This window comes from Crassostrea angulata, chromosome 9, assembly GCF_025612915.1.
Source record: "Crassostrea angulata isolate pt1a10 chromosome 9, ASM2561291v2, whole genome shotgun sequence".
Classification (NCBI taxonomy): domain Eukaryota; kingdom Metazoa; phylum Mollusca; class Bivalvia; order Ostreida; family Ostreidae; genus Magallana; species Magallana angulata.
This window is the reverse complement of record NC_069119.1, coordinates 38,387,849-38,412,649: the sequence shown is the minus strand read 5'-3', so window position 1 is coordinate 38,412,649 and position 24,801 is coordinate 38,387,849. Positions and strand designations below refer to the sequence as shown.

At 32.0% G+C, this 24,801-nt stretch overlaps 3 protein-coding genes across 3 annotated transcripts; 2 read left to right on the top strand and 1 right to left on the bottom strand.

Moving 5' to 3' along the window:
• Positions 1-7: 7 nt before the first annotated feature.
• LOC128162800 (ras-related protein Rab-18A-like) lies at positions 8-22,868 on the top strand. Its single transcript, XM_052826180.1, has 7 exons — positions 8-148; positions 615-670; positions 762-823; positions 1,189-1,261; positions 20,025-20,143; positions 20,799-20,924; positions 21,609-22,868. The coding sequence occupies exons 1-7, from the start codon at positions 75-77 to the stop codon at positions 21,711-21,713; spliced, it is 615 nt and encodes a 204-aa protein (XP_052682140.1). The 5' UTR covers positions 8-74; the 3' UTR covers positions 21,714-22,868.
• On the bottom strand, positions 3,701-11,090 carry LOC128162797 (uncharacterized). Its single transcript, XM_052826177.1, has 10 exons — positions 10,863-11,090; positions 10,556-10,678; positions 9,320-10,018; positions 9,059-9,180; positions 7,332-7,423; positions 7,205-7,245; positions 6,902-7,060; positions 6,648-6,764; positions 5,825-6,451; positions 3,701-5,559 (listed from the first exon to the last, which is right to left on the bottom strand). The coding sequence occupies exons 1-10, from the start codon at positions 10,947-10,949 to the stop codon at positions 5,503-5,505; spliced, it is 2,124 nt and encodes a 707-aa protein (XP_052682137.1). The 5' UTR covers positions 10,950-11,090; the 3' UTR covers positions 3,701-5,502.
• Positions 11,882-19,278, top strand: LOC128162798 (uncharacterized). The gene is made up of 10 exons (XM_052826178.1): positions 11,882-11,991; positions 12,093-12,604; positions 15,514-15,770; positions 15,860-15,913; positions 15,998-16,069; positions 16,217-16,382; positions 16,509-16,580; positions 16,673-16,789; positions 16,989-17,057; positions 17,232-19,278. The coding sequence occupies exons 1-10, from the start codon at positions 11,913-11,915 to the stop codon at positions 17,556-17,558; spliced, it is 1,725 nt and encodes a 574-aa protein (XP_052682138.1). The 5' UTR covers positions 11,882-11,912; the 3' UTR covers positions 17,559-19,278.
• Positions 22,869-24,801: the final 1,933 nt, after the last annotated feature.

The following is a 24,801-nucleotide window of genomic DNA, read 5'->3' as shown; positions in this document are numbered from 1 at the left end:
CCATTGACGAGTGACTGTGACTCACAAAATAAAGAATAAATCGAAAGTTTGATCGTAAGAGTTAAATCTACTTGATGATGGGGGATACGGAAGTCCTAACTACTCTGAAAATTCTCATAATAGGAGAAAGCAGTGTTGGAAAATCCAGGTAAACAGATTTATTCCCCTCTCTCCTGCCATGTTTACATTTTTCTTGTCGTCAGTGAAGCGGAACATCACAACAATTGGTCTTGACTCTGCCTAAGGATCTGAGGAATACTTGATCTGTGTCTAGATATACTATAGTCTGTCCCAAGATGTTAAAGTCGCACATTTAGATGATTTTTTAAAATAAAAATACATGTACACATACGTGAAAGAAAATCTAAATGAAAGGGAAAATATCCAAGATAAATTCATTCACACATTATAATATTTGTGTCTTGATATACTAGTACTATAACTTGAAATAGTGTTTTTTTTCTGCCAGTTGCCTTATCCAGTTAGTTGCAGCTGGGACTGACTTTGGGAGGGGGGGGGGGGAGTGCTCAGCTGTTTGTAAAATGACATATTGTGTATTGTATATAGCCTTTAACTGAGATTGTAACCATATGTTATTTGATTTTTGTTTTCAGTCTGCTGTTACGATTTACAGATGATACTTTTGACCCAGAACAGGCTGCCACTATAGGTCAGTATGTATAACGATGCACCACTGTAACTCTGTTTGTACTGACCCAGTCATGTTTGGATAAATCTTTAAAAGAGTTTTTGGATTTTAGGTGTTGATTTCAAAGTAAAAACTCTTCAAGTGGATGGAAACAGGGCAAAACTAGCCATCTGGGTAAGTGAGCATTGTGATTGATAATAGAGATGAATAGTTGGTATTCACTCTCGTGTCTTAAATTTCATTTTGTTCTGCTGTATTTAACATGTGTAGCCTATATTTATAAACTGATGGTATCTGCATCAATTTGTCAATGACTGCTGCTTTTCTTTTAAAATTGAACTTGAGGAATAATCTATTGGTGGAGTATTTTAAATGGACTATCCAGTTATTGGTGACAACACTCTAGTGAAATGTAGTCCCACTGTAGATGTTAATTTAAATGCATAGATTGATAAGCATTACATGTATATGATAGTGCTTCATCATTTATTTATTTATTTAATATTGCGTAACTATTAAATCATTAATAATTTATTTAGGATACTGCTGGACAAGAGAGATTCCGAACACTGACACCAAGTTACTACAGAGGAGCACAGGGGGCTATTCTAGGTAATCTGTCACTAATACTCAAGTTACAACAGAGGGCACAGGGCTATTCTAGGTAATCTGTCACTAATCCTTAAGTTATTACAGAGGGCAGAGGGGGCTATTCTAGGTAATATGTCAATAATACGCAAGTTACGACAGAGGACACAAGGGGCTATTCTAGGTAATTTGTCAATAATACGCAAGTTACGACAGAGAGCACAAGATTCTATTCTAGGTAATTTGTCCTTAATTTACAAGTTACGACAAAGGACACAAGGGGCTATTCTAGGTAATTTGTCACTTATACACAAGTTACGACAGAGGACACAAGGGGCTATTCTAGGTAATTTGTCACTAATACACAAGTTATGACAGAGGACACAAGGGGCTATTCTAGGTAATTTGTCACTAATACACAAGTTATGACAGAGGACACAAGGGGTTATTCAAGGTAATCTGTTATTAATTTAATAATCAAATTACTATAGAAGGGCACAGGGGGCTTCATAGAAATCATTTGTTTGTAAAATATGTCACTATTTGACATTCTGACATTGTTGACAGTGTATGTGTACTAATAGATATTCTGATTTTGTTGACAGTGTATGTGCATGAAATAATATTCTGATTTTTTACCGTGTATGATGTGACTCTAATTGACATTTGTCTGGTTTTGTTGACAGTGTATTTGACATTTGTCTGGTTTTGTTGACAGTGTATAACATGCCACTATTTGACATTTGTCTGATTTTGTTAACAGTGTATAACATGCCACTATTTGACATTCTGATTCTATTAACAGTATATAACATGCCACTATTTGACATTTGTCTGGTTTTGTTGACAGTGTATAACATGCCACTATTTGACATTCTGATTCTATTAACAGTATATAACATGCCACTATTTGACATTTGTCTGATTTTGTTGACAGTGTATAACATGCCACTATTTGACATTCTGATTCTATTAACAGTATATAACATGCCACTATTTGACATTTGTCTGGTTTTGTTGACAGTGTATAACATGCCACTATTTGACATTTGTCTGATTTTGTTAACAGTATATAACATGCCACTATTTGACATTTGTCTGATTTTGTTGACAGTGTATAACATGCCACTATTTGACATTTGTCTGATTTTGTTAACAGTGTATAACATGCCACTATTTGACATTCTGATTCTATTAACAGTATATAACATGCCACTATTTGACATTTGTCTGGTTTTGTTGACAGTGTATAACATGCCACTATTTGACATTCTGATTCTATTTACAGTATATAACATGCCACTATTTGACATTTGTCTGATTTTGTTGACAGTGTATAACATGCCACTATTTGACATTCTGATTCTATTAACAGTATATAACATGCCACTATTTGACATTTGTCTGGTTTTGTTGACAGTGTATAACATGCCACTATTTGACATTTGTCTGATTTTGTTAACAGTATATAACATGCCACTATTTGACATTTGTCTGATTTTGTTGACAGTGTATAACATGCCACTATTTGACATTTGTCTGATTCTATTAACAGTGTATAACATGCCACTATTTGACATTCTGATTCTATTAACAGTGTATAACATGCCACTATTTGACATTCTGATTCTATTAACAGTGTATAACATGCCACTATTTGACATTCTGATTCTATTAACAGTGTATAACATGCCACTATTTGACATTCTGATTCTATTAACAGTGTATAACATGCCACTATTTGACATTTGTCTGATTCTATTAACAGTGTATAACATGCCACTATTTGACATTCTGATTCTATTAACAGTGTATAACATGCCACTATTTGACATTCTGATTCTATTAACAGTGTATAACATGCCACTTTTTGACATTCTGATTCTATTAACAGTGTATAACATGCCACTATTTGACATTTGTCTGATTTTGTTGACAGTGTATAACATGCCACTATTTGACATTCTGATTCTATTAACAGTATATAACATGCCACTATTTGACATTTGTCTGGTTTTGTTGACAGTGTATAACATGCCACTATTTGACATTTGTCTGATTCTATTAACAGTGTATAACATGCCACTATTTGACATTCTGATTCTATCAACAGTGTATAACATGCCACTATTTGACATTCTGATTCTATTAACAGTGTATAACATGCCACTATTTGACATTTGTCTGATTTTGTTGACAGTGTATAACATGCCACTATTTGACATTCTGATTCTATTAACAGTGTATAACATGCCACTATTTGACATTCTGATTCTATTAACAGTGTATAACATGCCACTATTTGACATTTGTCTGATTCTATTAACAGTGTATAACATGCCACTATTTGACATTTGTCTGGTTTTGTTGACAGTGTATAACATGCCACTATTTGACATTCTGATTCTATTAACAGTATCTAACATGCCACTATTTGACATTTAATGCAATCCAGAATAAAAAAGGAAAATCCACGCGTACTTTTTCTGGGTTTTAATGCATTTTATGGTAGGAATCATATATTTATATCACGCTATGAGAACATAGCATATATAAGTCAATACTTTAAAGATGAACAATCCTCCACCTATATGCATGGAGGAATATTCCTTCATCATTACATGATAATAAACATCAAAAAGACTCTCACTATTAAAACATACATGTGTCAATAAAAACATTAGGGAACTTTCTTCCAACCTAATATGTTGCTGCGAATGCATGGGGGAATATTCCTCTATCATCAAATGATCATATAAAAGAAGACTCGTACTAAAAATGCATACACCAACACGGGAGAATATTTCTCCATCATCAAATGACACAAAAAGACTCTCACAGAATTAGCAAATAGGTTTGAATAACATCATAGGGGAACATTCCTTCCTCTTGATGTGTAGCTGTGAATGATAGAGGAATATTCCCTCATCACAAATATTCTTAATAAATAAAATAAACTTATATGTATCCGTAAAAACATAGGGGAACATTCCTCCATCCTGATGTGTAGCTGTGAATGATAGAGGAATATTCCCCCATCACTATTATTCTCACTAAATAAACTAATATGTATCCGTAACAACATAGGGGAACATTCCTCCCTCTTGATGTGTAGCTGTGAATGATAGAGGAATATTCCCCCATCACAAATATTCTCACTAAATAAACTTATATGTATTGGTAACAACATAGGAGAACATTCCTTCCTCTTGATGTGTAGCTGTGAATGATAGAAGAATATTCCCCCATCACAGATATTCTCACTAAATAAACTTATATGTATTGGTAACAACATAGGAGAACATTCCTCCCTCTTGATGTGTAGCTGTGAATGATAGAGGAATGTTCCCCCATCACAAATACTTCCATTAAATAAACCTAGTGGAATATACCTACATCTTTATGCGTTGCCAATGAGTGCATAGAGGTATGTTCCAACAATATATATCTAAAGATTCTTACAAAATGGGCCTATATGCTTCAATTTTAACATAAAGAACATTCCTACATCTTTTATCAGTTCCAATGAATGCATCGAGGAATATTTCTTCACCATAACGCAATTATCTTCATCAAAAATATTCTAACTAGATAAGCATACATGGGAAAAAACAAGTAAGGGGCACATTCCTCCATTTTGATCATTGACATTAATTCATGGAAAAATATTCCTATATCATTATTTCACATTAATGTACAAAAATGTCTAACTAAATAATCATATATATAAATTACATCAAAATTAATTTTAAAAAGTAACTGTTTATAAAATAATTAAACTCACGTGTTCTTAACATATTATGAAAAAATCTTCTACATGTGAGAACTAGTTATTGTCACAAAAATGACTTACAAAAGAGGCTAACAAATGTTAATAACATCATAGAGAAACATTTCTCCATTCATAAAGGAATATATACAAACTGAGCATATAAATCAAATATAGGTCATAGGCAACATGGGGGAAGTGAGTGGAATGAACACATGGTAGAATATTTCTGCAATGCAACTCATTCTTCATAAGTTGAAATGTTGAGTAAAATAGGCTAACATGTGGCAATAACATCAAAAGAGAAAAATATCTCCATTATAAGGTGTTGCCAAACAAGTCACATAAAGAATATGAACACATTTATATCACTTCTTGTCATCCAAATTGTGCTTATAACTGTAGGTATCTCTTGATACTAACTTCATCTAATCACAACTTTTTGGCAATGGAAAATCTGTAGTTTTCTCTTTTCAACATCCTTAATTGCCATACTTCATCCTTTTTCTTTACATTTCTTGGATTTCTTTGGTTTGGATTTTGAGAGGACTACCTAAATTTATGAAATTGAATTAACATGTTATTTAGTTTGCTTCCGCGACTAAAAATAGTGCCAGAAATTTTGTAGAGAAAAATCTTTTTTATTAACGAATAGATATGATTTAAAGATATTTTTAAAGAGTACTTAACAAATTGGTTATGTAAGTTTGTACGTTCTATTTAATCTAACAATATTAAAAATGCGTGAAGACCTTTATATTTGTGCTCATTCACTGAAATATATACCAGCTACTTCTTGAGATATTTTTTGCACATACCTCATGATCATCAAGCTCTCTGTCTAGCATTTCAAGTAAATGGTGTTCAATGTCTGCATTGGAGTTTTCTGTGAGCTTTTGTTTGTTCATCAGTTTTGGTAACAGCCAGTCCGCTTCTCTTTTGGCATAATCAAACAAAGCATCTTTGTTGTCCTTAACAAGTTGTAAGTATTTCAAATATTGTAACCACCATTTGTACTCGCTATCTCCAGGCAAATTGTACTGCTGCTTTTCAACATTTCTCTTTACAGCTACTAGGTCGATTTTGTGAAAGTTTGGAGGTATAAGAATTTGGGGATTACCAGAAGGAATTGAATGTAACATGTTCTCTTCTGTGTAAGTCCATGGTCGACTGCTATTTGCCCTGTACTGCATTATAACTTTTTTTGATATGTCTCGGCTATACTTGAAATGGAGTGGTTTGGAATGTTTTTTAATATTATTCAAACACGGTGCAAGCCAGGTTTTAATGTCGAATAGACCTCTCAATTGTTTAGCACCATTGAGCAAAGAAAGAAGTTTTGGCATTGTCTCTGCATCCGAATTTCGCAACTTCGTTGATAATTGAGAAAACGAGGCATCAATGTCTTCATGTGTATGACCCACGTGGAGAAAAGACAAGTGAACCTAAAATTTGATTTAAGTAATAGAAAGATAAATATAAATTTGAATTGGTATTTCAACATCTCTGCATCATTAATTATAAATACATGTAGAATAGGGTATATAGAAATGATTTAATGTCGACAACATATGATTGTTAAGTTTGATTAATAAAAATGAATGAAAACTATGTCCATCCAATGTTCATTCTGTTACTCACTTCGTTGAAAATGTCCAATTTGACCAGTAGCTCACAAAAGCCAAGGACAAATCTATTTTTATTCTCTCTAGCACAGTTGTCAGCTTGGATGTATAATGTACTTTGAAGAAATCCAGTCTGTAATTATTATAAAAATACAAAATACTTAATGATTATTTTTATTTGCTATAATGCCGAGGTTAAAAAATTAATATCCTCAAATGATTAACAAATGGAATTCTGGAAAATTTAAATATATTAATTTTGAATCTTACTTTTGATAACGCCTGGCTGATGCTTTTCAATATGACATTCATTACAAGATTTGCATCGTGCTGGTATTCATTCATGTCCACATAAAGATCTAGTGACTTTAGCCCATGATTCAATACCCCTTGAATGTGGGTTTTCAAAAAACTGTTTGGGTCTACACCCTAGAAAATAAAAAGGTATTTTTGTTTAACAAATATGAACTGGCAAATATGTTTAATATTGGGGAGTAATTAAAATTAATACCGTTTGAGACGTATAGATTCATTAAAAAGATTGAGTTACTATGCGGAAGTAGAAACAAATACCTTCATTAGCCGCCCTGTAAAGTGTGGCAAATTAGTTTTACCTGGAATACATATCGTAATGTTATTTAATTTAAAAAAAAACCAGGATAGAATATAGCAACACTTTTTGAAAAAAAATGCAACTTACTCTGGTCCATCCCATCAATAATTATGCTTATGAATTGCCTGGGATTGCTTCTTGCCACCTCCCTTTTCTTGTAATAATATCTTCTCTCTGTCCTTATAAATAAAATCAGATATATCTTGTTATTGATTTAAATTATGAGAGGGTTATTACTACATGTGTATAAATCTAATCTAATTAGCCAGACATTAATGAATTTTTACTTGATTAAAAAATCCAAATACCTCTGATAGTGAGTGATATAGAGACATATAGAGTCTTAGGCATCCAATACATTTTCAATTTTGGCGTAGAATATTAATGAGAGTGCTGATCCTCATGAATTGTAATGCATGTGTAGGGACAGGATGCTACTTTCATTGCTATTTGCATCCTATAGGTTATATGTATTTCTTCACTAAAATCATTTTTATTGAATTGTAAAATATTCCTTTACATCGAAAAAAAATTCAAATCTTTTTTCTTTCTTTTAACACTTCCGTTTCGCAATGACGCTGGTGGACACATTTGTTACATAGCATATTCCACAACTGATAAAGACCCTTTAGGATTTTATGCTCGTGCATTTCCATGAGAAAATGTCACATTTAATTGCTTATATCTGCTAAACCAGAGCACATATCAAGGTACGGATTTTTGGAGCGTTCTAAGATACTATTGATTGCTGTGAAAAAATTGACTGGAGGTACTCTTTAATAAAATACCAAATATTTTGCTATAGTATATTTGATTGTGGTAGAGAGCAGATGTTAAAGAACTGAAGACATAATATTTTTAGCTCATCATAATATTTTTAGCTCATCATTTTATAGTTCTGATAACAATCCCAGACTATTATCCATACTCTGAGTATAAACGTCTACTCAACAAAATGTAGACTCAGTTCAGAGACCGTAGATATCAATAAAAATATTTAACCTTTCTCTTCTGTTATCTGGATTCTATTTAAAAAATATATTCTATACAAGTATTAAACTACATTTGCTATCAAATAGGATTATCTCACTTCAAACATTTGCTTCACTAATATTTAATAAGACTACATCAAATTGCCTCATTTGTTCAATCAATAAAGTTGAACCACAGTTTGATAGTGGATTATGTTTTAAAATTGAGTAAGGTTAAAAAACATAAGGGACTTCACTATCTTAGAAAGTTTTCACATACTTGCAAATGCATATTAAAAGTGATTTTTACAAAATAGCAGCTTATCCAGCACTATTTTATATCGATACACTTAGGCATGGTACCTATGTGAATTTTTGATCCTGCAAAAAGTTATAAATTACCCCAAAATGAACCTGTTGCAAGCTACATTTGCTTGTATTAAGTTGTTAACATAAATAATTCTTAATTGAAGTCTTTCTCTGATGGATTGTTTACACTAGCCTTAATCCTCCTGTGATTAATACTGGCGCTCCCAACTTAAAATCTACGTTTTCAAGCTGCGTGTTGTTATCAGATCTATCAGATCTAAAGTATAGCCGATTTTCTGTCAATTCTTGCTTGAAGGCTGTTAAGCTGGTATTAAGCAATAAAACAGAGAGGATGCTAAATAATATTACTAATAAGTTTCATGCAAAATTTCAGCTAGTATGACAGTTTTAAATCAAACTAGTTAGAGACTGAAAAAGTTTATGAGAATCTAAAAGATATATTTTGTTTTTATTTTAAACTACTTATTCAGAAACACCCAATCCCACAACAAATAATATATTTTTTAAACTTACATTTGTCTTCTATTGTGAACAGACATCATTTGTTTCAATTTGGTTCTCTTGACAGGATCCCTAGTTTTTTCCAACTCTCGTTCAATATGAACACATGTACTACATTTTGAAAAGGAATTTGTCTGAAAAAAAAGACAATGATTTTAATTTAATTAAAATTGATTGTTTCTTATTGAGAAACTTTACTTATCATTTTAATTTTTTACCTTTTACATGTTTATATTTACTATTATATATGAGGTAGTATACATGTAGTGATACCTGCTTTATCTTCAACTTTGGGAAATCTGTCTTCCAAATTTCATAAAATGCTGCCCTGCTGACAGTGTAGGCAGATGAAATAGATATTTCAAATTGTTTAATTTTTTCTGCAACATATGCGTCATACAAGTCGTTTTTTCTTGTTTTAAAAGGCAACATCATGTCACCATTATCTGGCATTCTGTCAGCATGAAAATATTCATAATTATGTAGCCATACAACAGCCCCTTCTCTTGCTTTGCCAAATCCTCTGACATTTCTAAAACTAGCAGCCGAATTTCCTTCCAAGGCTTTTTTATAATACTTATAGTAAAAGGTTTTGTTGATTTTTAGCAGAAGTTTGAAACAAGAAGAGCACACGTTGTGTCCACCATCAATTAAAAACCTTTGGTGTTTTCTTTCTTTTATCTTATCAATAAACCATTCTACCCGTTGTTCAAAGCTTTTTGTCCAAAATCTGTACCTCATGCTGTGCATCATCTTTTCAGTGACATGTTTCAAACACAACTGATGGCATTTATTCTTTTCCTTCATAGATGATGCAATGTCTTTTAATGCTTTTCTTAGAAGGATGGAACTCTGTTTTTTCACAACTAACTTTGTCTTTTTATTTGTTACTTGTTCTTCAAAACTTGAGTTGTAAATGCTGATATCACTGATATCTAGCCTTTCATGTTCAGGGCTGTTCCTCAGCTCATCCTTAAATAACAGAAAAAAGAAACCATTCAAAAGCTATCAGTATCATTCATTAAAAGCTATATGAAATTATTTTTTTCCTATTATTCTGAATATAAATTAACCACAGATAATTGTTAAGATTAAAACAGATCGTCACTTTAATAACAAAAAAAAAATCTGTACAGTGGAATATGAAGCAAATCAATTTTGTAAGCAATATGGATTGCAGTGATGTAATTTTCCTTAATTTTCATCCTCTAATTAGCTTTTATCACGAACATGTTATAACTAAATAAAGTAAACTAATACTTGCACAAAGCATTAACTTGAATAAATATCATTCAATGTAAATATAGTGTGGCGATAATAGCACAAGTTTATGTTTTCCAATTGCATGTATTTTTCTAACATTTTGTATAACACAACAACTCTAAAAATTACAAAATTACAAACAGAACAACAGAAGGACTTCTAAAATAAATAAAGTCTAGTAAATGATGTAGTTAATTTTGTGAAAAATAAGAAGAGCATTAGAAATCGCCAAATGAAAAATATTACCAGTATTTTTGGAAAAGATGCCGTTCTTAAATTTGCATTCCTGAAACACATGTAAGAAGGCCGCTCAGCTTTTCTTGGTGTTGATGTCAGTTGTACAAACTCACTTTCATAGGGCATATCATCCTGCATGATTTATCAGAATAGACTTTTCATAGATTTCATGTGCTAACGTTAAACAATAAACATCTGATTCTTTTTTAAGATGAAACATAATTCCTCTGATGAAATTATATATTGTTAAAATATCATCTGAACTGAAAACATAAACATCGGTATATACTTATTTTCTTTATTCCTTATAGTTTACCTCATTCTCAAAATCAAATGGGTCTGCCGTTTGTTTACTTCCTACATCAGACAAGTCTTTAACTTTTTCACCGTCCTCAAAACTCATGCTTTTAAGTATGTCAGACAAATTTGACTTGAATGAAAAAAATACAAGAATATTAATTAGTCATTTTCTATATACTATAGTTTTCATCATCATTTATGTTTTTAAAAGAATCATGGTTTATTATATTCAAAACAATAAGTTTGTTACTCACCATTGAAATATCAAACTGAGTGTCATCCTTTTCATGTTGATCATCATTATCAATGCAAATAAATGGCTCCTTTACATAGCCATGCTGATTTTCTTTGTCCTTTAGTGGCAATTCACTTAAGTTGCTAACAGATGTAACAACATCATAGTGATCGGAATTCTTATGATGTAGATATATAGCTAAACTTGTGGTTTTATTTTCTGGTTTAAATTCCAACCATTCATACGAATGTCCATGTTTTGAATACACAAAAATTGAGCAATTAAAGACTTTGGCAGCAAAATAAATTTCTATATCAGTACCCCACACACCATTTTCCCTCATATTTGTTCGTTTGAGATAATCCTCTGGAGTTTCATTATATACAATCGGATTTCTGCTCTTTGCAATAAAAGATGTTATAATATTCCTGATATATAGGTGAAGTTCTTCATTGCCACTAACAGCAAACGCAATACTTCTGAACAAACAATTTCCATCACCTCTAATTTTGAAACAAGTAGACGGAACTCCTAAATGGGAGCTTGGTAGATAACGCACATCTCTCTCAACAAAAGAAATCCCAAGTTCATTACAAGTTTCAATTTGCCAGTTTTTTGAAACAGGGTTAAATTCTCTGGAAATGTTCATTCTGAATTGAAAATCTTGAGTGAGATTATAACCAGTGTTAGCCACTGTCAAATTGTAAGGCACGGTGAGTTGCTCATTCGCGCATTGTGATTGGTTAAATTTTACGGGCTTTTATTCCTTACACCAAAGACCATCATCAGCACTTGCAACTGTTGATGGTGATGTAGATTGAAAAATCAAAGATGTCCCGAGAAGTCATTTTAACTGACGATGAAATTTTCAAAAGTATAGATGGTGACATGATTGAAAAATCATTAAAAGGTATGTTTATAAAATTCAATGTCATAAAATATTTTTATTTTAAATAATATTTAAAAAAAAAACAAAAAAAAAACTACATTTATTTTTCCTTCTTATTGTAGGTACTCATGTCAAAGTACATGTTGATAACCTTATTTCTCCGAGCAGTGACCATTGCATTAGATTATTAAATGAAAATCACGTGAAGGAACTTGCAGATTCATTCATTCAAAACTTCCAGCCTTACACTACATTAGTTGGACTTCTACGTGTATGTGAAAATGTCCCTATTGCTGACCTTTGTTTACCAGGAAAAAAATGTGTAGAGGTTCTGGGTGGAAACCACACCAGAGCAGCATTACAAAGAATTTTGAATTCTGATGAATGTGTGCAAAAGGAAAAATACGAATTTGTTTATATGGACATCTATCAGAACTTGACCAAAGATCAAGCTTTGTTTCTAGCATTTAAGCACAATGAAATTCATGAACACTCCCAGGAGTTAAGTTTTGCAGAAAAAGTCAGCTTTTTTCGAAAACTTCTCCTAACTTGTCGGAGGAATTACGCTGGACAGACCCCCAAAACTATTTCAACTAAATGGAGGTCAGAAATTGCAGCAATCATGAATAAATCGGTAAGTACACGTTAATAAAAAATATTTTTTATAAGGACATATATTTACTCATGCATCAGTATGCCTTATTCACTGAATGACAGTCCAAAATGCAATATCTTTCTTTCCAAAAGAACACAAAGTCATCATGATCATAATAAATATTGATAGTTTTAATTGAAAATATTTTTATGACTATTGTTTTTATTTTTAATATCCCTAGAATATGTCTACTTGCAAAAATGTAAGATATTATTATTACCAACGCATAACTTAAATACAACATCACGATTCAGAAAAATCGGAAAATTCACTACCCCCTTCTTTTCCTCAACCAATAAATTGTAGGTTTTGTAATTCAGATAATCCAATGATTTAAAGAGTCCGATATCAAAATGTAAACCAAAAGAAACAAAAAGAAAAAGAAATAATTCTAGCAGAATTCTTTTTAAAAAATTGCGACTCATAATGACACAGACATTTGAAAATTATACAAAAATGCATCACTTAAACAGATTGTGGGAGAGGGCGGTCTAAGATATTGAACTTGTGCCCAATTCAAATTGTACTTTTGTGTAATAAAAATATGTTCAAATCAACAGGGTGGTCTTTGCCTGTGTAACATACAAATATATTAAAACCATCTGTTAAAATGAATTACATTTCCACATCAAAGAATTTTCTCCCACGGGTAAATTTCTATTATCACACTCGAATGTCACTCTCATTAACAAATAGGTAATATTTTATTACCTAAATGCAATATAACATTCAGACATAACCTCGCAAAAACGGTAATGTCAGTTTAACTTTCACATTGAAGCTGAACTGACCTAGATGTATTCCGATAACAGAGTTAATAAAAATGCAATTAAAATGAAAAAATATCGGTCAAACCATATTGTTACACGCCATGGGTTTTAGGATTTAATGCACGACTATATATTGTAATACCCAACGTAGTATAATAAGATTTCAAGAATTGTTGCAAAGTTGTCTAAAAAGTAAATAACTAATTGTGAATAATTCCATTGAAATAAATTTATTCCAGCCAGAGCAACAGCGCATTAAATAATCATCTTTGCATATCACACATAAACACTTTTTCAGTGACAAAGTATATTAAATGATGCTAATTGACTGCTAATATTTGTGAGAATGGATGATGGTCAGTTGATTATTACTTGTTTATCTTTGCAAGCCTACAAATTGTATCAGATAAGGCTCCCAGCACCCCTGCTGTGTCAATTTTCCTCAGAATTGTTGAGTGCTTTCTTATCTGCAGTAAGGTGTCTGAAAAGGCATGTATTTCAAACTCTTTTCACCCTATGATTTAGATATAACATTAATTACCTTTCAAGCTTAAAACTAATTTATAACAAAAGAAATGCTGAAAAAAATTAAGTTTTTTCTTGCATTTATGTAGACTTCCTTAATGCTTTATCTTTTGCAAATCAGAATTTTTTTTATGTTCTTATTTTAATTCATCGGATAAGACATTTTGGAAATCCCCATAGTCATACATTACCTATCAACTTATCATTGATTTTGCAGCATCGCAATGCAGTGCTGTAATATGATCCCTCTACCGATCATATGATGTTTGGCATCATTTAAAGCTATTGGGATAAACTGGCAAATTTATATGTATGTTAATTGGAGATCTTGTTAGTCTGAGTGAACCGTTAAATGTCCAGGTGGCACCTAATTGATATGCCATCCGTCTGTGCAGCTTGTGGGTCTCTGATGTCTTATCAGACCTGTAGGAAAAGGGGGGTCATTGGTTTAATTGTTTATTTTCTCTCTAGCCAGGGAGTGCTATGAGGGGTGATTTATGGCTGAGAAACCCTGGGATGGGGGAGTAAAAATGATAAGAAGGGAAGAGAGGGGGAGTCGGGGAGTAAGACTTGTAGAGGACAGATATTTAAGTGCATCATATTAAGTGATGTGTTTTGCTCTTGTAGTGTATATGTGTAAATATGTAAATTAACTGTAAATAGAACTATTGTTTTAATTTCATTGACAAGTTTGTCACGTTACACTATTAAGAAAACACTAAAAATATTAAACAAGCCATTTGCCCAATAAATTTCAACACACATCATTTCAGTTTCCTAGTAAAACAAGGCTTGTGGTAAAATGCTGACGATGTAATATAACAAAAAAAATATTTTTACTAGGCTTACACATTTATAGAACAAAATGCATAAGCTGTTATATAATTTAAACATTCTGTCCATTTTAGCAATAATGCAGCTGTAATAATGAACTGATCCACAATAAAGCAATTAAAATATAATTTATATACTTTTATAAAACCCAGCACCTAACATATATATAGTGTGAAATTCATGTTCGTTGTAAATATACAAATAAACTTGTAAATACAATGTATAAACAATAGTTATCAATCAGTGCCAGTGACAGGGAGGATCCCCGTCACACTTTAAGTGTGTGTATAAAATTCTAATGCATACTTCTTTCTGATCGTTTTTATATTTTCAGTTTCTCTTAAGTCTAAAACGATAATCAAACTTTTTGATAAAAAAGCTTGCGTAGTTTTTTTTAAAGAAAATCCCTTTTTACAACACTGGGTTATTTTGTAGGATATTTTCATTGACCAGCTTAATATATAATAATACTGAGAGAAGATAATTTGTATCTTCTCGGCAAGAACTTTTAATAAGCATCTTAAAGATATGGCCAAGTAAATGACAGCTTTTAGTGAAACATGAGAATATAATGAGTAGATACATGTGTTTATTATACTGGTAGTAAGATAACGTCTACAAACAAATGTGCATCGCATTAGAGTAAATAAATGTCTGTAAACTGGTATGATGCATTTGAGAAACAACTACAACAATTATAATTTTTATAGCATAACCATATATGCATTTATAAAGTCTAAATGTATTTTTTCTTTTCAGAAAACTGATCTGAAAAATTCTTACAAGGTTCACCTTAATTTAGCAGCCAGTGAAGATGACATTTGGGAACTTATTAAAGACGTCTTCACAGCTTTCGAGCACGGTTGTATTAAAGGACAAAAAAGATCAGAACAGTGCTCTCAGTACTGTTTCTGGCATTTTTCGAAGGTTAAAAGAAAAGACCTTAAAATATTGTTGCTTACAAGATTTAAGAATGGAGACCTCATTCCAGAAGAATTCCGCAGCGCTTGTCAGAGGTAACAGCATTTCATCAATATCATTATCAAGAATATAGCTTTTATAATATGTTAACATTTTGTCAATTTTTTATTATTTTTTTTTCCAGATGTGAAAGAGAAAGTGCAACAGAAGTGCCTGAAGAGAAATCACCTACTAAACGGTGAGAAGTTTGTAGAATTCTGTAACAATGTACATGTAAAGGGAGTGCATTTCGGGAAACACTAACACTAACTAAATTTTACAGCATGAAAACGACTTCGCAGAAAAGGAAAGCCAATGACGAAGCAGAAACAGAAAGTATTACAAAATGCAAACGGTAAGCACCAATTTTATTGTGTAATACTTCATTTTATAAACAATTATACAGCCACTTTATGTTTGATACTTTGTTTATTTCCAAATTATGATTTAGAAACTAATCATAAAACTTCTTAATTTAAAACTTTTATTTTATATATACCAGGTCAAAAAAGAAAATGGCTGAAAAAGAAACCCAGATTGACTCGGACAATAAAGAAATTAAAGAACTAAAACAGAAAATTGTGACCATGTCGGAAAAGCTAAGATGTACAGAACAGTCTTTGATTGAACAAAAACATTTGGTGAAAGAAAAAGATGGCAAGATTGTTGTAAGCACTTTGATCCTAAAACAAGAGGTCTTGCAGTATTTAATTTCTTTAAAAATACTTGGATGGAATATATACTATAGATTTATTAACACACCTCATCAATTACAACTATAAATATTTCTGTAGGTATTAAAGAAGCAACTAATTTCTGTGGTGACAAAAGCTGAAGAGCAGAAAGTTATGGTGGCAAATTTGAACGTAAGAGAATACTTAAATGCAACTATATTACTGATTGGGATTTTTAAATTTGTTAATTTGGATAGTTTAATTTTGATTTATTTGTATTTCAGAAGAGGATTATTGATTTGGAAAAAGAACTTGAAGTGGAAATTCAGAATAGAATGCATGCTGAGGAGGCTGCAGTACGGGCCAGGCAAAATACTCAGATCACACCCACCAGTCAGCAGGTTGTATTATATAATTAGTGTATTGTCATTAAAAAAAATTGTGCACATATTTATAGTTTCTTATATATAGCACTAAAAATTGGTTAGAATGCACATGTATATTATAAAATAACCAAACTAAGATACGATTTTTTTAACATAATAATGATGAATACCAAATGTCTATGTCAAACTAACCATAGATTTTTAATTAATATAGAAAAGTTTAGAGAAAAGGAAGAGCGTTCCAGATGATTTACCAAGGGTTCGTTCAGCTGGTGAGAAAAAGGTGATTCACAGATAATCTTTTTTGAATAAAGCGCGCGTTGTGAAGGGGAGGATTAGACTTTAGACTTTATTATTGGTTTTATAATGTCATTAAATCAAACCTGTCTCTTTCTTGTAATAGAATTCATATTTATAAAGTGATCTTAATAAAACCAACCTTTACAAAACATTTTAGAAAAACAAAGAAATAGAGGAGGAACAAGAAAAAGAAATCCTATTGGTTGAATACACCAACGGCAAAATATTTTATGCTGCAAGAAAAGGAGCTATTCTCACATATTGCCACAAGCCAGTAGGATTAATTAGAGATGCCCAATTTGTGCATTCCCCTCAAAAACATTCCTTTAAACTTAATGACAAGGATCAGCAAACTTTCCAACAGGAATTTATAATTTTATCAATGAAGGGAATAGTTGATGAGAACATTATCAAAATAGATAAACTGTCCACAACTGTAGATGAGCAGTTGGTAGCAATTACCAAATACATTGAGGAAAAATAATGTACTGTAATCTACTCTGCCAACAACATATATGTATATTTGTATTACATGTATCTAGTGAGAATATTTTTGTAGATAATTGTGTTATGATGGAGGAATATTCCTCCTTGTATTCATTAGCACTGATAACAGATAAAAGGTATAAATGTTCCCTTATGTTCATATATGCTCATTCTGTAAGAATCTTCATATATTCAATTGACTAATGATGAAAAAAAATTCTACTATGCACTCGTTAAAAACACATAGGGGTGAAGAAATATTCACTTAGTAAATTTACATACTGAGAATATTTGTTATAGTACAATCCACACTTTCCAAAAGTTGTTCCCCTTTGCGGGTTCAACCAAAAAGTCAAAGGAAAAAAACATTTTTTTTTCTTCTTTATGCAACAAAGTATTTGGGCGTCCTGTTAAGAAATTCTTGAAATTTAATTTATTTCTTTGGTATGTGGGTTGCCCCAACTTAGGGCAATCAATATTTGTGATGGGGGACTATTCCTCTATCATTTACAGCTACACATCAAAAGGGAAGAATGTTCCCCTATGTTGTTACTAATACATATTAGTTTATTTAGTTAGAACAGTTTGTGATGGGGGAATATTCCTCTATCATTCACAGCTACACATCATGATGAAGTAATGTTCTCCTATGTTGTTACCAATACATATAAGTTTTTTTTTTTTTTTTTAGATATTTGTGATGGGGGAATATTCCTCTATCATTTACAGCTACACATCAAGATGAAGGAATGTTCTCCTATGTTGTTACCAATACATATAAGTTTATTTTATTCATTAAGAATATTTGTGATGGGGGAATATTCCTCTATCATTTACAGCTACACATCAAGATGAAGGAATGTTCTCCTATGTTGTTACTAATACATATAAGTTTATTTTATTCATTAAGAATATTTGTGATGGGGGAATATTCCTCTATCATTTACAGCAACGCATCAAGATGAAGGAATGTTCTCCTATGTTGTTACCAATACATATAAGTTTATTTTATTGAGAATATTTGTGATGGGGGAATATTCCTCTATCATTCACAGCTACACATCAAGAGGGAGGAATGTTCTCCTATGTTGTAACCAATACATATAAGTTTATTTAGTGAGAATATTTGTGATGGGGGAATATTCCTCTATCATTCACAGCTACACATCAAGAGGGAGGAATGTTCCCCTATGTTGTAACGGATACATATTAGTTTATTTAGTGAGAATATTTGTGATGGGGGAATATTCCTCTATCATTCACAGCTACACATCAAAAGGGAGGAATGTTCCCCTATGTTGTTACGGATACATATAAGTTTATTTAGTGAGAATATTTGTGATGGGCGAATATTCCTCATCATTCACAGCTACACATCAAGAGGAAGGAATGTGCCCCTATGTTGTTACGGATACATATAAGTTTATTTAGTGAGAATATTTGTGATGGACGAATATTCCTCATCATTCACAGCTACACATCAGGATGGAGGATTATTCTATTATGTTGTTATTAAAACCTATGTGCTAACTCTGACAGTGGGAGTCTTTTTGATGTTTGTTATCATGTAATGATGAAGGAATATTCCTCCATGCATACAGATGGAGGATTGTTCATCTTTAAAGTATTGACTTATATATGCTATGTTCTCATAGCGTGATATAAATATATGATTCCTACCATAAATTGCATTAAAACCCAGAAAAAGTACTCGTGGATTTTCCTTTTTTATTCTGGATTGCATTATTTGTCTGATTTTGTTGACAGTGTATAACATGCCACTATTTGACATTCTGATTCTATTAACAGTATATAACATGCCACTATTTGACATTCTGATTTTGTTGACAGTGTATAACATGCCACTATTTGACATTCTGATTCTATTAACAGTATATAACATGCCACTATTTGACATTTGTCTGATTTTGTTGACATAATATAACATGCCACTATTTGACATTTGTCTGATTTTGTTGACAGTGTATAACATGCCACTATTTGACATTTGTCTGATTTTGTTGACAGTATAACATGCCACTATTTGACATTTGTCTGATTTTGTTAACAGTGTATAACATGCCACTATTTGACATTCTGATTCTATTAACAGTATATAACATGCCACTATTTGACATTTGTCTGATTTTGTTGACAGTGTATGACATGCCACTATTTGACATTTGTCTGATTTTGTTAACAGTGTATAACATGCCACTATTTTACATTTGTCTGATTCTATTAACAGTATATAACATGCCACTATTTGACATTTGTCTGGTTTTGTTGACAGTGTATAACATGCCACTATTTGACATTCTGATTCTATTAACATTCTATAACATGCCACTATTTGACATTTGTCTGATTTTGTTGACAGTGTATGACATGCCACTATTTGACATTCTGATTTTGTTGACAGTGTATAACATGCCACTATTTGACATTCTGATTCTATTAACAGTCTATGATGTGACAAACAGAGCCTCCTTTCAGAAGCTTGATGTCTGGTTGAATGAACTGGAGACATTCTCAACCAAACATGACCTGATTAAGATGTTGGTTGGAAACAAAATAGATCAAGTAAGTGTGAAAGTACAGTAGTGTAATAAACTGGGCAGTTAATATAACAGCAGGCCAAGTATTAAATGTAATAGGCTGGGCAGTTAATGTAACAGCAGGCCAAGTATTAAATGTAATAAGCTGGGCAGTAAATGTTACAATAGACCAAGTATTAAATGTAATAACCTGGACAGTTGATATTAGAGCAGGCCAAGTATTAAATGTAATAAGCGGGGCAGTAAATTTTACTAATAGGCCTGATGATCTAAGCTATGTCTATGAACAGTCACCCAAATCTGTCAATTGTAGGGTGGAAATGATGAACATTTACATTCAGTATACCCGATATACATGTATATCTCCCCATATGTTTAGGTTGGAAATCAGCAACTTTCAATTTCCTATGGAAACACTTGGTCTATTCACAGAACATGAGCACAAAAAAAAATACTTCATACAAATAAACAACAGTACGAATATAAATATAAGCATTGAATGCTTATTTTTGGATAAGGGGGAGTATTTAACTTGTCTGCAGAGCCTTGGTGTATGATAGGACCGACTACATCCAAAAATAAGCATTCATTGCTTAAATAGATGAAGAAAGTAAATTGATAATAGTGTATGATTATGTCATTTAGTAAAGGACTTGTTAAGATTAATAATTTCTCTGCAGGAAAATCGCGAGGTTAGCAAGGAGGACGGACTGAAGTTTGCGCGGAAGCACCACATGCTATTTATAGAAGCCAGCGCCAAGACCAGGGAGGGAGTGCAGTGTGCATTCGAAGAACTCGTGGAGAAGGTCCGTACATATACAACTCCACAATCAAACACTACATGAAATATTTCATCACTCACTAATAACTCTACAATGGAACACTATATGTAATATTTCATCGCTCAGTAATAACTCTACAATGGAACACTATATGTAATATTTCATCGCTCAGTAATAACTCTACAATGAAACACTACATGTGATATTTCATCGCTCGGTAATAAGTCTACAATGGAACACTACATGTAATATTTCATCCCTCGGTAATAAGTCTACAATGGAACACTACATGTAATATTTCATCCCTCGGTAATAAGTCTACAATGGAACACTACATGTAATATTTCATCGCTCAGTAATAAGTCTACAATGGAACACTATATGTAATATTTCATCGCTCAGTAATAAGTCTACAATAGAACACTATATGTAATATTTCATCGCTCAGTAATAAGTCTACAATGGAAAACTATATGTAATATTTCATCCCTCGGTATTAACTATTCAAACACTACATGTATTGTTTCATCACTCATTACCTGCAGTTTTATCACTTTATGAAGTTTTCATCTTTTACATGCTGTAAAGATTTACCTGTGTATAAATCTATAATTCATCATTACCTGTAAGACACAAACCCTTATATACACATTTATTACATGTAAGATGCAAATACAGATGATAATAATGTTTGTTTGTTTGTTGTAGATCATCCAGACGCCCGGTCTGTGGGAGACCAGTAATCGTGGAGTTGACATCAGCCAGGGGGGTCAGGCTGCGTCCGCCTGTCAGGGATACTGTGCTGTCATTTGATTGGACAATATGTGTCACATGACAGCAGTGGTTGTGTGCCAACTTACAAAAGTCTTTCAGAGTGAACTCCAGGACTGAAAGAAAAACACACCTGGAGATATATGTACATTATATGGGGATATTTTTGGTTCAGGATAAATGTGTAATGGATTATTTTAGGAGATATCACAGCATGGAAAAATGGCCAAGTCTGTCTTACTAGATTATGTCTGAAGCACTGAATTAGTGTCATGTGATTAATCCAACCAATGACAGGTCGGGATAGACTTGAATTTGTGCATCACATTAACAGATATTTGACTTGTGTGATGTCAGATTCAGGCCAGAAACTTAACAAAAACATCAATTCTGACTGCTTATTAATTAGAACAGGACCAGGTCCTGCTTCACCATTTAAGTTATCTATAATTGTAAGTTATGCATTAGCTTGTATTTACAGATTTGTTAGAGGTATGTACCTTATATAATTGGTACATTACCCAATGTTATTGCTGTGTTACCTGTGTATCAAGGCTGATGCTTGGTCTGTCCCTCAGACATGTAGGGGTTGGTGCCACTTTAGAGACTTGATCTGTGTTGGGTCGTTAGATTGTAGGGGGAAGGGAGACTTGATTTGTGTGGGGTCAGTAGATTGTAAGGAGGGGGGTCAGAGATAGGTGGGTAGGGCTTATGTATTATTCTGTATAAAACCTTATTTGTACCTTTTAGTGAGCAAGTGTGTGTCTGGTATGAAAGACTTGACTTTTTGGAGGGGAAAAAAATAATGCATCAATACTTGTAGGAAAGGTTCAAGTTAAATGTGTGGTGTTGTTTTGCTGGTTTTTAATTATTTCAAGTTGGTATTTTAAGTTACATGACTGTGTAACAATTTATATAAAGACATAAAAATAGAACATACTATAATACAGATATTCACTGTGTGTGACAGAATGTAACTCTAGTTCCATTAGGGGCATCCTTTAAGTTTGTAGCAGATGTACTATTGGCTGATACCAGAGTATTCTCTCACAGGGAATTGGACAGAGTATTTCCTCACAGGGAATTTGGACTGTACATCTCATTCCTGGAGAAGAATCTTTTATCATGTATATCTTTATTGACCGTTTGATTTTACATGTATGTGCAATTGAATGATGATAAATATTTTAAGTAAGAGTCTAGTGTGTTGATTCATCAAGATTTTTGGACTGTGAACAGATTTACTTATGTTAACTTATCTACAACATGTTAAACCTCTGAACTATTGTAACATATATACATGAAATAGACCAGTACATTTATTGGAATACTATTGTTATACATGAAATAGACCGGTACATTTGGTAAAATATACTGGATCAAGTATACCTGCATTTCTCCTTGCATTATCCATAGAAGAAACGTATCAGTGTATTACATGTATAACATTAATACATACTGGTGTATTACATGTGTAACATTAACACACACTGGTGTATTACATGTGTAACATTAACACACACTGGTGTATTACATGTGTAACATTAACACACACTGGTGTATTACATGTGTAACATTAACACACACTGGTGTATTACATGTGTAACATTAACACACACTGGTGTATTACATAAATACATACTGGTGTATTACATGTGTAACATTAATATGACTGATGTATTACATAAATACATACTGGTGTATTACATGTGTAACATTAATATGACTGATGTATTACATGTATTACATAAATACATACTGGTGTATTACATGTGTAACATTATCATGACTGATGTATTATATGTATTACATAAATACATACTGGTGTATTACATGTGTAACATTAATATGACTGATGTATTACATAAATACATACTGGTGTATTACATGTGTAACATTAATACTTACTGGTGTATTACATGTGTATCATTAATACATTCTGGTGTATTACATAAATATATACATGTATAACAATACATACTGCATACTGGTTTACATTAATACATACTGATGAATAATGTATATACTGGTGTATAACATGTAGTACATTGATAAGTACTGATGTATAAAATGTATTACATCAATAAGTACTGATGTATAAAATGTAGTACACCAATAAGTACTGGTGTATAACATGTAGTACATTAATAAGTACTGGTGTATAACATGTATTACACCAATAAGTACTGGTGTATAACATGTAGTACATTAATAAGTACTGGTGTATAACATGTATTACACCAATAAGTACTGGTGTATAACATGTAGTACATTAATACGTACTGGTGTATAACATGTATTACACCAATAAGTACTGATGTATAACATGAAGTACATTAATAAGTACTGGTGTATAACATGTATTACACCAATAAGTACTGGTGTATAACATGAAGTACATTAATAAGTACTGGTGTATAACATGTATTACATCAATAAGTACTGATGTATAAAATGTATTACACCAATAAGTACTGGTGTATAACATGTATTACATCAATAAGTACTGGTGTATAACATGTAGTACATTAATAAGTACTGGTGTATAACATGTATTACACCAATAAGTACTGGTGTATAACATGTATTACACCAATAAGTACTGGTGTATAACATGTAGTACATTAATAAGTACTGGTGTATAACATGTATTACACCAATAAGTACTGGTGTATAAAATGTATTACACCAATAAGTACTGGTGTATAACATGTATTACATCAATAAGTACTGGTGTATAACATGTAGTACATTAATACGTACTGGTGTATAACATGTATTACATCAATAAACACTGGTGTATAACATGTAGTACATTAATAAGTACTGGTGTATAACATGTATTACACCAATAAGTACTGGTGTATAACATGTATTACACCAATAAGTACTGGTGTATAAAATGTATTACACCAATAAGTACTGGTGTATAACATGTATTACATCAATAAGTACTGGTGTATAACATGTAGTACATTAATACGTACTGGTGTATAACATGTATTACATCAATAAACACTGGTGTATAACATGTAGTACATTAATAAGTACTGGTGTATAACATGTATTACACCAATAAGTACTGGTGTATAACATGTATTACACCAATAAGTACTGGTGTATAAAATGT

Coding starts and splice junctions, on each gene's coding strand:
- LOC128162800 (XM_052826180.1), top strand. CDS start 75: ATGATGGGGGATACGGAAGTCCTAACTACTCTGAAAATTCTCATAATA. Junction 671..761: donor AGAACAGGCTGCCACTATAG/GTCAGTATGTAT, acceptor TTTGGATTTTAG/GTGTTGATTTCAAAGTAAAA. Junction 20,925..21,608: donor TCGAAGAACTCGTGGAGAAG/GTCCGTACATAT, acceptor TGTTTGTTGTAG/ATCATCCAGACGCCCGGTCT.
- LOC128162797 (XM_052826177.1), bottom strand. CDS start 10,949: ATGAGTTTTGAGGACGGTGAAAAAGTTAAAGACTTGTCTGATGTAGGA. Junction 9,181..9,319: donor CAAAGTTGAAGATAAAGCAG/GTATCACTACAT, acceptor CTTTTTTTTCAG/ACAAATTCCTTTTCAAAATG. Junction 5,560..5,824: donor GAGAGCTTGATGATCATGAG/GTATGTGCAAAA, acceptor TCATAAATTTAG/GTAGTCCTCTCAAAATCCAA.
- LOC128162798 (XM_052826178.1), top strand. CDS start 11,913: ATGTCCCGAGAAGTCATTTTAACTGACGATGAAATTTTCAAAAGTATA. Junction 11,992..12,092: donor GATTGAAAAATCATTAAAAG/GTATGTTTATAA, acceptor TTCTTATTGTAG/GTACTCATGTCAAAGTACAT. Junction 16,383..16,508: donor AAAAAGATGGCAAGATTGTT/GTAAGCACTTTG, acceptor ATATTTCTGTAG/GTATTAAAGAAGCAACTAAT.